The sequence below is a fragment of the Mastigoproctus giganteus genome, chromosome 8 (genome assembly GCF_048544385.1).
Source record: "Mastigoproctus giganteus isolate SK-2022 chromosome 8, ASM4854438v1, whole genome shotgun sequence".
Lineage (NCBI taxonomy): Eukaryota > Metazoa > Arthropoda > Arachnida > Uropygi > Thelyphonidae > Mastigoproctus > Mastigoproctus giganteus.
The window spans coordinates 176,583,661-176,598,631 of record NC_143582.1 but is presented as its reverse complement, the minus strand read 5'-3'; the positions used below and the strand labels follow the sequence as shown (position 1 = coordinate 176,598,631).

General features: G+C 39.5%; 1 protein-coding gene across 5 annotated transcripts in view; it reads left to right on the top strand.

Annotated features, from left to right (window-relative positions):
* in (inturned planar cell polarity protein) overlaps positions 1-14,971 on the top strand; it is a 349,766-nt gene that overhangs the window by 322,612 nt on the left and 12,183 nt on the right. For all 5 annotated transcript variants that reach the window (XM_090379923.1, XM_090379921.1, XM_090379922.1 and 2 more), the window contains one exon: positions 14,068-14,257. In XM_090379923.1, the coding sequence (XP_090236049.1) occupies positions 14,068-14,257 (190 nt within the window). The remainder of the gene's footprint in view (positions 1-14,067; positions 14,258-14,971) is intronic.

Here is a 14,971-nt window from a genome sequence, read left to right as displayed (position 1 = left end):
AAACCTTCTACACACTCCCTCCGTACACAACTACACCACCTTCTCAATCACCACACACCTTATTTCCTTATCCCTGCTAGCAAAATTCCTGTATATTATTGAAAAGACACGAGCTACTCTTGTAGCCTGTCTGCACTGCTCAGAAAACTTCATATCTAACTACACAATTACCCCCAAGTCCTTTTCATTCTCTATTACCCTAAGTGTAGTACCACACAGTTAATACATTACTCTGACGTTACTGCTACCCATATGCAATACTTTAGATTTCTCAATGTTAAACTTCAGTTGCGCCCTCTCAGCCCATCTGCTCAACTTTTCGAGATCCTGTTGCAGTAGCGTACTGTCATTAACAACTCTGCCAACATTCGTATTGTCTGCAAACTTGGACATTAAGCTTGATATACCTTCATCAATATCATTAATAAATACAGAAAACAACAATGGGCCCAACACCGAACCCTGGGGGGACTCCACTAAGAGCAGTGTCCATTGATTACCACTCTCTTGTCTTTTCTCATTCAACCATCCTTATATCCATTGTAGCAACTTGCCCTTAATGTTACTGTTCCAATTTGTACAGTAGTCTTCCATATGCAATGGTATCAAAATATTTCCTAAAATTCAAGTATATGATATCAAAATTATTTTTTGCGTCCACTTCCTTTGTGACCACATAGTATCCAATCAAATTTGTCAGACGAGACTTCCCCTTAACAAACCCATGCTGTATAACTGCAGCCTTATCTGGATGATCCTGCATTGCTTCTTTAACCATTGACTCCATTATTTTCCCTGGAACAGAAGTTAAACTAACAGGTCTGTAATTACCCTTTGTGTCACCCTTCTATCCCCATTTGTGAATTGGGGACACATTTGCACACCTCCAGTCCATGGGTACCTCCCCTGAGTCCAAGGAAGTCTCATAATTATGACTAAGGGTTTGGTTTGCTTACTTCCTTTGCTGCCTCCTTTAATATAACTGGATAGATCCCATCCACCCCAGGTGCATTTCTCAACAATTTCTTCTCCATTTTGCTCTCAGTTATTACAAAATCATTTAGCTCCCTGCTAGAGTTTGATAAGCTTCTGACCTCCACTTCCCTACAGACATTCCTCATGTGTGAATGTAGATGAAATACTCATTCAGTTTGTCAGCTACCTCCGCAGGTTCCCCAACAATCGAACCGTCGATATCAAGAGGACCCATCAAGAGGAGTTTACATAAGAAAGAAGTCTTTGCTGCTTTTCTTTGCAGCATTTGCCAAGGATTTGTCATAATCTGCCTTCGCCTGGAACTTGAATACAGACTAGCTTACATCTACCATAGTCTTCTGTGTCACCTGATAATTTATATGCATCCCCTGCATTTTTCTTCTCTGCCACAAGTCTCATCAGTTCGTCTGCCATCCATTTAAGCCTAAACCTTTAACAGTATGTCCTTTTAAATACTATTTAATTGATTAACAATGAAAAAGTAATAAGGTTGATGAATTCAATTTACAATACTGCACTAAGCTAATACAGCGATACATATTACATTATACCATAACAACTAAGAAATATATCTGCTCTCCGTCATCAACCTTTGCCCTTGGCAGACATACTCTGGTCCTATTCTACTTATTCTTTTTTGCATGATATAATTCCCGTCTCCCTGACAATAGTGTCACCAACAATAACTAGCCTCCTGTGAGACCAGCGCATTCTGCCCTGAAGATTGCCACTGCATTGCCTGATGCCCAAGAGTTAGCTGAGAGCTTTATGGGTCCCCCATTTTAATTCTTTTGAGGGCATCTACCGTACTCTTCAAACTCTCATAAACTCCCATCAGAATGCTGAGTTGATACTTAACTTCTCGACACTCTCTGCACCTAGCACACACAAAGACATCCTTAATGCTAGATCATGCCCTGTTCCAGAAAGGTCTGGAAACATACCACAAGTTGCACATTTTTTTAGGCTGTGATACATTGGAGAATTGCCCCCTTCGTTTCTTCTCCAAGCCATAGCACTCCCACTACTTTGTGCTTGTTGCTTTGCTGATCTAGTCTGGGGCATGATTTCCATTTAAATACTATTTAATTAATTAACAGTGAAAAAGTAATAAGGTTGATAAATTTAATTTACAATACGGCACTAAGCTAATACAGTGATACATATTACATTATACCTTACGCTATACCGTAACAATCACAACATTAAATTAGTTATAATTTTTTTTGTGTTAAATATTTTCCTTGTGTGTATAAAAGCATCACAGATACTCCCTTTAAGTTGTCTAATGTGGACCTGCCCAGTTGAAATCCACATTGTGTTATAGAAAAAATAATAATAAACAAATATGTCAATAACATTCATTTCCAAATACCATATCAACTAAGCATTTGGCATTTGTTTTAGGACTTTGCATGTGCAATTATTTAAAGCCATAGAACAATAGTTACTTGAGATCCCTTCCCAGGTCTGGAAAGGCTATGACAAAAACAACTTTGGTGGAATGGTCTATAATATCAGAGAAAATGTTTGTAAAAGTAAGAAACTGAAGTTGAATAATAAACTTGTCATGTCATATGATTTTAGACACAAAGCAGCAAATCACAACAGAAAAAGATAAATACACACTTTAAATTTAACACAAGTTCCAGTCAAAGGCACTAAATATGATTCTGTAGTTTGTATACCCAAATCATGTGTCATGTATTTTCACTGTTGCCTCTTTTGAAATGTCTTGCCCTTTTACAACTTTTATAAAAGTCCTTTGTGAGCAGGCTGGCTGTGTTACCTATTTCAAATATTCAGTACATGAATATATATATATATATTTTTTATTTCATTGCACATTCTTAACCAGCCATGAGCTTAGCATTAAATATGTAAGAAAAATTTTATAAACTAAACAGTGGAATCTTTGCTCTTAATACCTTGTTTACTTACAAGGGTTAGTTAAATGAGATTTCTTTTTTTTTTTTTACTAAGAACTGGTACTTTATTTCCAAAGAAATTTTGACTCCATTACAGTTTGGATACTTATACCTGTACATCACATCTTTTTTGTTCTCTGCTCAAGGTATTTTGATTGCTGCTGGCACAATAGAATCTTTCCCTTTCAGATTATTTCTAAGTCCTCCAAAACATCAAAATTGCCAGTCTGGGCTGGGGTGCCTAATCACTTCACTTTTTAATTTCTGGATAGTTTCCAAGGTATGTTTGATCTGTGGATGGGCAATCTAAGGTCATTTCTTTCCTCTTCATTTTTCAAGCATAATTCCATTTGCAAACAATTCTTATCATCACTGTAACACTAGGAACATGCTTTATAAGCAAACCCATGACAAATGTCCGGCTCCATGGTCATATCGTTATTGTCATGATGTCTGCCAAGACATTTTCTTCTGTGACAAATGTATGAGTTTAACCACCTTCTCTGAGTTTTTTTTTTCTTGTTTTATAGTAACAGTTTGAATATTCATATGCTAATGGCAAGGCATGCAGTTGAAATGAATTTCTGCTAAAGAAATATCCTATTAAAAAAAAACAAAAAAAAAAAACCCTGATTTGACCCCGTATGTATCTCATTGTCATAACATAGTTAATGAGTTGCTTTGCTTTTTTTTTTTTTTTTTTTAAATAACAGTTTTTCTCTTTCTTTTTGCAAAAAAAAAAAAAAAAAAAAGAAAAAAATTATTTATTTAATTTCAGTGTTAAAATCCAGAATTTTTTACAAATGCTGCAAAGTTCTTATTTTCGCGTATTAATAACCACCCAGAAATAGTTACCTTAAAAGGGGAAACTTTATTCTGTACTATATTATTCCGACATAATGCAACTGGGAAGATACCCTTTCTCAGTTTCAAAAGCAATAAAGATTAATAAAAACACTTAGCTTATTAAAACCTAATATCATTGAAGATTTATTTTCAAAGAAAATATGAAGGGTGATCATTTAATTCGCATCTAGATCATTTAATTTGTAGACTTTATGCAAGTATCATGTCAGACATACAGATTGAACAGCGATATATGTGATTAGTTATTGTGTCAGATGGGGCTTAAATGCATCGGAAACAGCTAAAGAGATGAAGCATATGGTAATGAGTGTCTCGGTAGGATGGCCATATTTAAATGGCACAAGCGATTCAGTGAAGGCTGTGTCTGTTGCAGATGGCCCAAGACCTAGTCAGCCTTCCTCCTGAGCAAATCACAAAAGCCCAGGAAAACTTGGATGAAGACAGGTGAATTAGCTATTAGAATGTCCATTTCATATGGTAGTGCTCACAATATTGTGAAAGACCACCTGAAAATGTCGCAAATCTGTGCTCGCTGAATTTCACACAATTTGACTCCAGAACAAAAATAGCAAAGAAATGATGGGTCGTTTTGTAACACAGGGTCAAAATTTCTTAAATCAACTAAGTGACTTGTGATGAAACTTGGATTTTTCACTATGATCCAGAGACAAAAACGACAGTCAAGTGAGTGGAAGCATTCTGATTCACCAAGACCTAAGAAAATTCTAACTTCTCATTCAGTTGACAAACAAATGGATCTTGTGTTTTTTTTAAACATAAAAGGCATTCTTGTTACACATTTTGCCTTGTGGAACAACTATGAATAAGGAAGCACACTGAGGTTCTCAGAGTCAAACTTCACCACGCCTTTTGTGAGAAACATCAAGAACTTTCTGGTGTGAAGTTGTTTCTTTATCAAGACAATGCCAAGCCCCATATGGCTAATATTGTGCAGCCAGTGATCACTGCCATAGGTGCTGAGGTTCTGCCACATCCCCCTTACTAGACTTAGCCCCATATAATTTCTTCCTGTTTCCATGTCTGAAGAAAGCTCTGAAAGGCAAGTGTTTTGTGTCCAACAATGATGCTTGCAGAGCCACAACAGAAGCACTTCGCAGTCTTTTGAAAAATGGCTTGCAAGGCAAAAGTGTGTAAAGTTCAAGGGAGAGTATTTCGAGAAAGAGAAATCCACAGAAGATTCAGATGATGACAATTCAGATAAGATCTTACACCAGTCCGCAAATTAAATTATCTCCTCTCGTAAAAATAAATTTATAGGATGACAATTCTTCCAACCTGCATTGCCAGTAGAGTCTAGAAATACAAGCTAAAATTCCACCCTCCCCTCTCAATAAATTAGTAAAGGCTGCCTTGTCAGTTATAAAAGGCCAATGAGAGATAAGTACAGAGCCAACCACAACATTCATGGCAAACTTTACTGATTGTTTCACTCATATAAAACAGTAAAAAAAAAAAAGTGTTAGTGCAATTCTACCAACCTTGTGCCTTCAAGATGATTTGTGTGCTGATTTCATGGAATGTCATAACTTCAAATATTTAATATGCTCATAGAGGAGCTGTATGCTATTTTTGAATAAATTGGTTAAATTGTAGGCAGCCAGCTGATTTTCTCTCATGAATTCCCAAGACTAAAGCACTGTTTCCTTACAATAGTCAAAAGTCTGCTGACCCCAAATGGAATTCATAGATAGCTAGTTGCCAGCTGAGTCTTTGGAAGCATTAAGTTCAATATAACTATTTGGAAAACTGATTTGTCATCCAGTATTTTGAACTGAAATTATTTTTGCAAAAAAAAAAAAAAACAAAATCCAGTACTTCTCACTATCATTGAAGATAAAGAAATAGTTATTTACAGCATCAGTGCTTCTCTCATAATAGTGAAAGAACTGTAGGCAGCTTAAAATTTAGTAATTGTCCAAAGTAATTTTAATTATTCCTCATAATAGTGTAGACTTTGAGCACAAAAATTTTGACATTTCTGAAGTGGGTAAAATCTGCGACAGTATGTTTTTTGAAGCAATGATAATCATTTGTTGTTTAACAGACAATCCAGACAGAACTTCTAAGCTAATGTTCAAAGCATATTCTACTGGTAAGCAATGGCTATATTTTAATATAAAATGTGTATATTGTCAATGAAATTTAATTTCTAGTGCAGTGTGGACTTCAAAAAAACATTGTGGCTCATGAAAAGAAAGCAAGCTTATACAGCATGTCAAAAAAAAAAAAAAACCCTTCCCATTTCACCTATCCATTTGCTCCAAATGTTTGTCTAGTTCTGCTTAAATTTATTTAAGCTGCCAACTTCTACAACAGATGGAAGTTTGTTCCGGCAATCAACCACACGCTGGCTAAAGGCAAACTTCTGCATATCTATTCTACAACTGTCTTTCATCAATTTGAATTTATGTCCCCAGGTGATTAATCTGGGGAAGATAAAGAATCTCATCAGCATTGAGCTTGCTCAAACCATTCAAAGCCTTATACACCTCAATCAAATCACCTTGCAGATTCCTAGTCACCAGACACTGTAATTTGAAAATCTTAAGCCTTTATTCATAAGAGCAACCCTTTGTTCCATTCACTAATCTGTTTACCCTTCTCTGTATTCGTTCCAGAAGCTCTACATCCTTCCTAAAATGAAGCCTCCAGAGCTGTATTCAATACTCAAGGTGTGGCCTGACATTGCCTTATACAGGGGGATAATCACCTCCTTATCCCTGCTAGAAAAATTCCTATCTATTGACAAAACACCATGAGCTACTCTTGCAGACTGTCTGCACTGCTTAGAAAACTTCATATCTGACTACACAATTATGCCCAAGTCCTTTTCATTCTCTACCAGCTTGGGTGTAATACCACACAGTTCATATGTTACTCTGGGCTTACTGCTACCCATATGCAATACTTTACATTTGTTATTGTTAAATTTCAGTTGCCACCGCTCAACCTTTCTAGATCCTCTTGTAGTAGAGTACTGTCATTAACAACCCTGCTAACCTTTGTATTGTCTGCAAACTTAAGCCTGATATACCTTCATCAACATCATTAATAAATACAGAAAACAACACTGAACCCTGGCTGCCTCCACTAACAGCAGTGTCAATTGATTACCACTCTGTCTTCTCCCACTCAACCATCCCTTTATCCATAGCAGCATTTTGCCTTAATTTCGATACTGCTCCAATTTGTACAGTACCATATGCAACAGTATCAAAAGCTTTCCTAAGATGCAAGTATATGATATCAAAATTATTTTTTGCATCCAGTTCCTTTGTGACCACATCGTAGTATCCAATCAGATTGGTCAGGCAAGACTTCCCCTCAACAAACCCATGCTGTGTCTGAACTATAACTGCAGTCTTGTCTAGAAAAAAAAGAAGTTAAACAAATGGGTCTCTAATTACTTGTGTAATTACAGACCCTTTGATCCTCCTTTATGAATCGGGGTCAAATTTGCACATCTCAAGTCCATGGGTACCTCCCCTGAGTCCAAGGAAGCTCTCGTAATTATTAGCTACCATAACACAGCCCATGTATTTACTTGTTCTTCAATGACTCCTAGCAGTCTCTGAAAACCCTTCACTTTGTTTTCCAGGCTGCTGCTCATTCCAATAGAAACAGTGCAAGAATCACTTTCACCTGTGCCAGCGGCTACTGTTAATCTATCAGTCCATGTATCCCCCCCCCCAAACCAAGCTAGCAATTTTCCAACCCACTTAACACTGCCTCGATTGCATCAGCAAATATTCTTGCACCCTTTCTATTTAAGTGTATTCCATTCCTGTAGAAGCAGTCTTTCCTGGTAACAACAGACCAGGCTGAAAAATATTTTACCCCATGAGCCTTGCACAATCTCTCCAGGACCAAATTAATTGACAAGGCTCTCATCATATACTCCCTCCTATCATGTCTGGGCCCCTCGACGTGGGCACCTGTACGTGGGGAGGGGACCTCCCAGTGATGCTGCTGGGCTTCCAGATTAGCATCACTGTGATCTAATGCCCATACCTTGGTTCCAGGGTTATATCTTTGGAATCCGGCGTGTGCAGCCGTGCACCGCGACCCGAGGAATGCGGAAAGGGGGATCCTAGTGGTTGAGGGGCCCAGCCTTAATACACCACTTTGGCCCCTGCTTCGACAAGACGGGTGGTTCTTACTGCTAGGGTCAACTGCGTTCCAATAAGTCTCCCTCCCTTTGGTCCCGGGGATGGGATCAAGGCTTATTGGAAACGTGGGTATGGTGCTTCTAAGCTAACTTGGCGTCCCATTCGTGTACGCAGTACCTGCTAGTTCACGAGTGGGCGTCCCCTTGTAGGGCTCCGTGGTGGGTGAGGTACTTAGGGCATCTGAAATTTTTATCATACTCCTATGAGTAATTTAAATCCCTCTTCTTCTGGGACCCCAACAAGGCCCTATCTAATCTAGACGATGACAGAAAACTTCTTTGCAAAAAAAGCCAGGACTGAGGATACACCACCACCATCAGTGACACCGCTTTTCCTCATTCTCCATTCCACCAGAGAGCAGTCAATTGGAAAGATGTCACCCTTCTTTATCCAGAAAGGATTAGAAGGGTTGGCGTTCTGGCGACCTTTTGGTTGAAGCCTCCAGAACAAAACAAGCTGAAAAAATCTTGAATTCTACATCCATAGGGGGAATACCTATCACCGTAACCCCCCACAAAACTCTGAATTCTTCATGAGGTGTTATATCAGAGTGGGACCTTCTTCATGTTTCTGAAGAAGAGATCTGCTCTGAATTAAAAGTCCAAGGAGTGACAGCTGTCAAGAGAATGTCGATAAGGAAGGATGGGAATCTCGTCCCTACCCGAGTTCTTATCCTCAGTTCAACACCCCACAGCCTCCAAGTTCCATCAAGGCAGGCTATCTAAACTGCCCAGTGAGGATTTATATCCCAAACCCACTGCGGTGTTTTAGATTCCAAAAATACGGCCACTCTCACAAACATCTTGTCGTGGTAACCCTGCCTGTGCTCGATGTGGTGTTAAAGACCACGAGAGCAAGGAATGTTCAGCTCCAAAACCGACCTGTGTCAACTGCCAAGGAGAGCACCCCGCCTAGTCTAGAGCATGCCAGCGGTGGAAGGATGAAAAAGAAATCCAAAAATTGAAAACAGAGCTGAATATCTCCTACCCAGAGGCCATAAAACGTATCCAACCAATAAATAGCGGGAACCTTCATATGCTCAGAAGGTTTCTGCTAAGTGCACTATCGGAACACAAACTGAGATGACTGTACCACCAAGAGAGTCATTCACTCCGATTGCATGCTGTTTATTGAGTTCACAAAAGCCCACCAAAAAAACAATCGGTTGCCACTCCTATATCCGTACCTCCTAGTGCTCCACCAAAACCAAGTGGTAAAGAGCCAACAGTAATAAAGAAACAATGGATATAGAGAACAAGGTGGTACCGGATGAGTCAGTCTTGGAACTCTTTGTGGAGGAAGAAATGGACACGGGACAGCGTCCATTCTTCCCATAAAAAGATAAATCCAAGACCGACAAAAGTAAGCCCTCAGCACCTCGGAAGCCGCCTGATGGACCCACCAAGCCAAAATAATGGCTAAATTCCTACAATGGAATTGTCGTGGATTCCGGCGAAATACAGATGATATCAAGGCACTCCTGCAAAAGCACAAGCCAGTTTGCTTTTGCTTGCAGGAGACTTATCTAAAGCAATGATAACCGCACCATGCATAATATAACATTTTTTTCGTAAGGACAGAATTGCGGATGGTCCTGCTCATGGAGGAGTGGCTATCCTTGTGGGCAACCAGACCCCAGTTCAGCACTTGCTAATTACAACTAGCATAGAGGCTGTTGCAATTAGCCTTACAGTGGGATTTTTATTAACTGTGTGCTCTATTTATTTGCCACCTGGGACTGACATCTTCAAGGAAGACCTTGATGATCTTGTAACGCAGTTGCCCCCCCCCTTTCTTACTTCTCGGGGATTTTAATGGACATAACACCCTGTGGAGTAGTGCTAACATCAATGGAAGGGGACAAGTCATAGAGCGTATGCTAAATGACAATGACCTTTCCCTTCTAAATACTGGAACAAATACCTTCTTCCACATGCCTACCCGTACTTTTTCTGCCATTGATCTCTCTATCTGCTCCCCTTCTCTACTCCCTTCGCTCACTTGGGAAGTGGAGGAGAATCCATACGGAAGTGATCACTTCCCTGTGATAACCTTGTTACACAGTGGGAGACCGTGTCTTCCTTTCAGATTACCACAGTGTAAGACTGATCAGGCTGACTGGACTGCCTTCCAACATCAGGCAAATTTTGACCTCAGTACTGTCTGTCAGGAGCCTATCAATGATGCAATAACGTACATCACAGAAATTATCGTCCAAGCAGCTGCGAATGCTGTTCCAAAAACATCTGCCCGGTTTCCACCATTTCCCAAACCTTGGTGGAATTCACAATGCACAGCAGCAAAAAAGGCTCAAAACAAATCGTGGGGGATGTTCCGCTGATATCCTACCATGACCAACCTTATAGCCTTTAAACGCACACAAGCCAAAGCACGCTACATCCAGCATCAGAGTCAAAAGGAATCATGGATCCGTTTTACTTCGTCAATTTCTCAGTCCACTAGTACTAAGTTGGTCTGGGATAAAATCCGGAAAATGAAAATGCACTATTGCAGATCCAACTGCAATAGCCAATTCTCTTGGGGAAACATTCTCTAACATCTCTGCAACATCTTTGTATTCCCCAGAGTTCCTGGTCCTGAAATATAAAATCGGAAAACAGGCACTTAATTTTAAGTCTAAGAGCCTTTATCCCTACAACGGGGGCATTCACTGTACAGGAACTGAAAAGAGCCCTCACTCTTTCCAAATCAAGTGCTGTTGGACCAGATGGCATCCATTATGAAATGATTAAGCATCTTTCACCAAAATCTATGGATTATCTGCTCCTTCTGTATAACAGAATCTTTTTTGAAGGGCAGTTTCCGGATTCCTGGCGCAAGGCAATCGTTCTTGCCTTTGCTAAGCCAGGAAAGGATCCAAAAGTCACTACTAATTATCATCCTATTGCTCTGACTAACTGTCTGTGCAAAATCCTGAAGAGAATGGTTAATTTTCGTCTAATATGGTATTTAGAATCAAATGACCTTCTCTCCAACATCCAATGTGGCTTCCGAAGGAACTGGTCCACTTTTGACCATCTTATTAAACTGGAAACATCCATCTAGGATGCTTTCCTAAAATGCGAACACTTGGTGTCAGTGTTCTTTGACATGGAGAAAGCATATGACGATACAGCTTGGAGATTTGGCATCTTAAAAGATTTGCATAGCCTTGGTCTTAGAGGGCAACTCCCCATTTTTTATTAAAAACATTTTAGCCAATCGATCTTTCCAAGTTCGTGTGGGATCCTCACTCTCTCGTTCCTTCACCCAAGAGGAGGGAGTACCACAAGGATCAGTTTTTAAGTGTCATGCTTTTTGCCATCAAAGTAAATTCCATCACAGAACAACTTCCTCCAACTGTAAACAGTGCCCTCTATGTTGATGACTTTAGCATATTTTGTCAGTCATGCAACATGAGGGTTATTGAAAGACAACTGCAGAAATCCATTGATCGCCTCAACTCCTGGGTACTTGCAAATGGATTCAGGTTCTCGCCGGAGAAGACCGCTTGCGTACACTTTTGTCGTAAGCGTAATCTTCATCCTGAACCTGAATTAAGGCTTGGACAAAATGCTATTCCAGTAGCGGGGAACGCAAAATTCTTGGGACACGTATTTGATAAAAAGCTGACCTTTCTGGATCACATCCGTCAACTCCGCACAAAGTGCACAAGAGGGCTAAATATTCTGCGCTCTCTTTCCTCTACATCTTGGGGTGCGGATCGATGCACCCTACTACGCATCTACCGTGCACTTGTACGATCCAGATTAGATTACAGGTCCCTGGTATACAATTCGGCCAGAGACAGTGTACTTCGATGGCTGGATCCTGTCCATCATCAGGCTCTCCATATCGCTACTGGAGCATTTCGAACATCTCCTGGCCAGAGCTTATACGTCGAAGCAAACAAACCCCGTTATCACTTCGACGTTAGCAGTTGTCTCTAAAGTACGCTTTAAAAGTGAAATCCCTGCCAGACCATCCTATGTGGCCATTCGTTTTTGACCCACAATGGGAAAATTTGTACAACACCCGTAAGACTGCCAATCGTCCTTTTGATATTCGTCTCCAAGAGCTACTCAAAGAACTTAATATTAGGGTAGACAAGGTTGCCCAAACACCAAAACAACCCCTTCCACCCTGGCATGCTCATGTTCCAACATGTGACTTCTCCCTTAGAAATTGGGGAAAGTCAGACACTCCATCATCTGTCTACCTGCAGTTTATTCAGCACACCAAACTGAACATTCTGACTTCACGCCAGTTTACACAGGCGGTTCGAAGTCGGAATCATATGTGGGATCTGCTGCTGTCTTTACAGACGCCACTACATTGGAGCAGATTCTCTCTGAATGCAGCATATTTACTGCAGAGCTTGCACGCTATAGAGTTAGCCTTGGATGACATTAGTATATGCCAATACCAACAGTTCATTATATATTCCGACTCTCTCCCTCTCTCAGTATGTTACAGGCTTTAATAACTGTGAGATATAATTCTCATCCAGTTCTATCTAGCATTCAGCAGAAGATTCACTTCCTCCGTGAACGTGAATATGATATCCGCTTCTGCTGGATTCCTAGCCACGTTGGGATTAGTGGAAATGATTTGGCTGACAACGCAGCCAAATCAGCAATTCCCAATAATAATAGCTGCCTGTCAGTCCCCTATACAGACTACAGGCAAATAATACACCAAAAGATACACTCCCAATGGCAGGATTCGTGGAATAGACAGACTGCGAATAAATTATATCGCATAAAGCCTGTAATTGAACCGTGGCAGTCTAGTCTGCGCAGGAATCGTAAGGAGGAAGTTGTTCTTGCCCGGACCCGCATAGGACAGTCATTTTACTCATTCGTTTTTGCTGAGGGCTGATGACCCTCTTATGTGTGAGTCCTGTGGCAGAATTTTAACTATCAGACACATTTTAATTGATTGTCCAGATTTTAGCAATATCCATTTTACCACTTTTAATCATCTGACTGAGCCGTATACACTCGGTCAGATTTTATCCGACAATGACCATGTATCTGCTGTTTTTAGCTATTTTAAATCAATAAAGGTTTTTACTTGTATTTAAAATTTTTCTTTATTGATTTATCTTTTCTACATTTTATACCTTGACATGGTGACCTAATTAGGTCAGTGAAAGTTTATAATTTTTTTTACATATCACCTGGTTTTGGCGCATTATAGCCTTAGTTGCTAATGCATCAATTAAACCCAACCAATCGTGTCTGGGCAGAATTGTAGACACCTTCAGATTCTTGCTGCTTTTTTTCAACATTGACCTGTATGTGTTAAGTAATTCTTCCATTCTCCTACTCTTGATATATCATTGGTGCCAATGAGATATCAAGCCTTAGTTGCTAATATAGGCTTAGTTGCTAATGCATCAATTAAACCCAACCAATCGTGTCTGGGCAGAATTGTAGACACCTTCAGATTCTTGCTGCTTTTTTTTTCAACATTGACCTGTATGTGTTAAGTAATTCTTCCATTCTCCTACTCTTGATATATCATTGGTGCCAATGTGTACAACAATATCACTTTTTATGCCCTTAAAATATATCTGCTCTAGTTATAAACTTTTGCCCCTGGCAGACATACCCTGGTCCTGTTCAACCTATCCTTTTTGCACAATATATTCCGTTTCCCTGATAATAGAGTCACCACCAACAACTAATTCCTGTGGGACTAGCGCATTCTTCATTGTGCTTGTGTTGCGATTATTTATATCTTCAAACAAATAATTGGAAATAAATGCATCAAGCAGCAGGGGTAATATTTCAGCATAACAACAAGTGCACTAAAAGTAGACACTGTAATTTTTTTTAATTTTTTTTTTTTTTTTTTTTGCACCACCTTTCAAAATATCCTGCCAGCGCCCATGACAGACATTCAGTTATGTAAAAGTAATGCTAAAGCATCATTTTTATATGTAGCAAAAACATTAACATAAATGGTTTATGCATATATAGTTAAGGAACAATTTAAATTTATGATTGTAATTTTATGCAAAAATTAAGTTTAAAATAGTACATTCCTGATATTTTTGTTTTTTTAAAAAAATATTTCAGGTTGGTATCAGGCTGTGAAAACACATTATTTCATTACCTTCACATGGACCTTGCAGATGGTGTTTTCCTTGCTCCTACTGTGCATGATAATAAGTGGCTTCATGGACCAGTCAGTGAAGAGATCATGAAGAATTTTTACCAGTCTTGCTTAGATATACATAAAGTTTTTCAGACTTCAGTTAAGTGTAAGGTAAGCAGCTTTTTTTTTTTTTTAATTTCAAACATTCAGCATTAGAGAGAAAATTAGTACAAAGCTATTCAAGCAAAAACTGCATAAGTTAAATAAAAGCTGTATTTCATAAACAAGAAAACAGTGTGTCAGTCTTCAATCCAGTCCACAATACATTTGATGTGCTTCTCCCAACACCATTAATGCCTGGATTCTCGGAGAGAAGTTTTGTGGTTGGTGGTGGAGCCATTTCTGCACTTCCACTTTGACCTCCTCGTCTGATGAGAAGTGACATCCTCTTAGTGCATCTTTTAGTAGCCAAGATGCCTCCGTAGCCAGGTGGGAAGGAGTAGCAGTGCGTAGCACATGCTTCTTGATTAGACCAGGGTTTGAGCCCGTCACCACCAAATACGGAGGATGTGGAAAGGTCAGGGAATGACCACCGCATATCTAGGAGCAATATGGCCATAGTTGCTAATGCTCCAAAAAACCAAATAACAAACAAACAATAGTAGCCAAAAAGGGTGATAACCACATTGAGCTTAGTCTGGTGAATATGGAGGATGGGGTAATACCTCAAATTTCTGTATCTGATTTACAAGAGAACAGTGTAAAGATGGGCATTATCAGGATAGAAAACCATGGTGTTCCTTTTGAATTGCTTGCTTTAAATGGTTCCAAAGCCATCACAGTATTTATCACTGTTTCTCTTTCCTCTAGATAATGTTCCAGAAT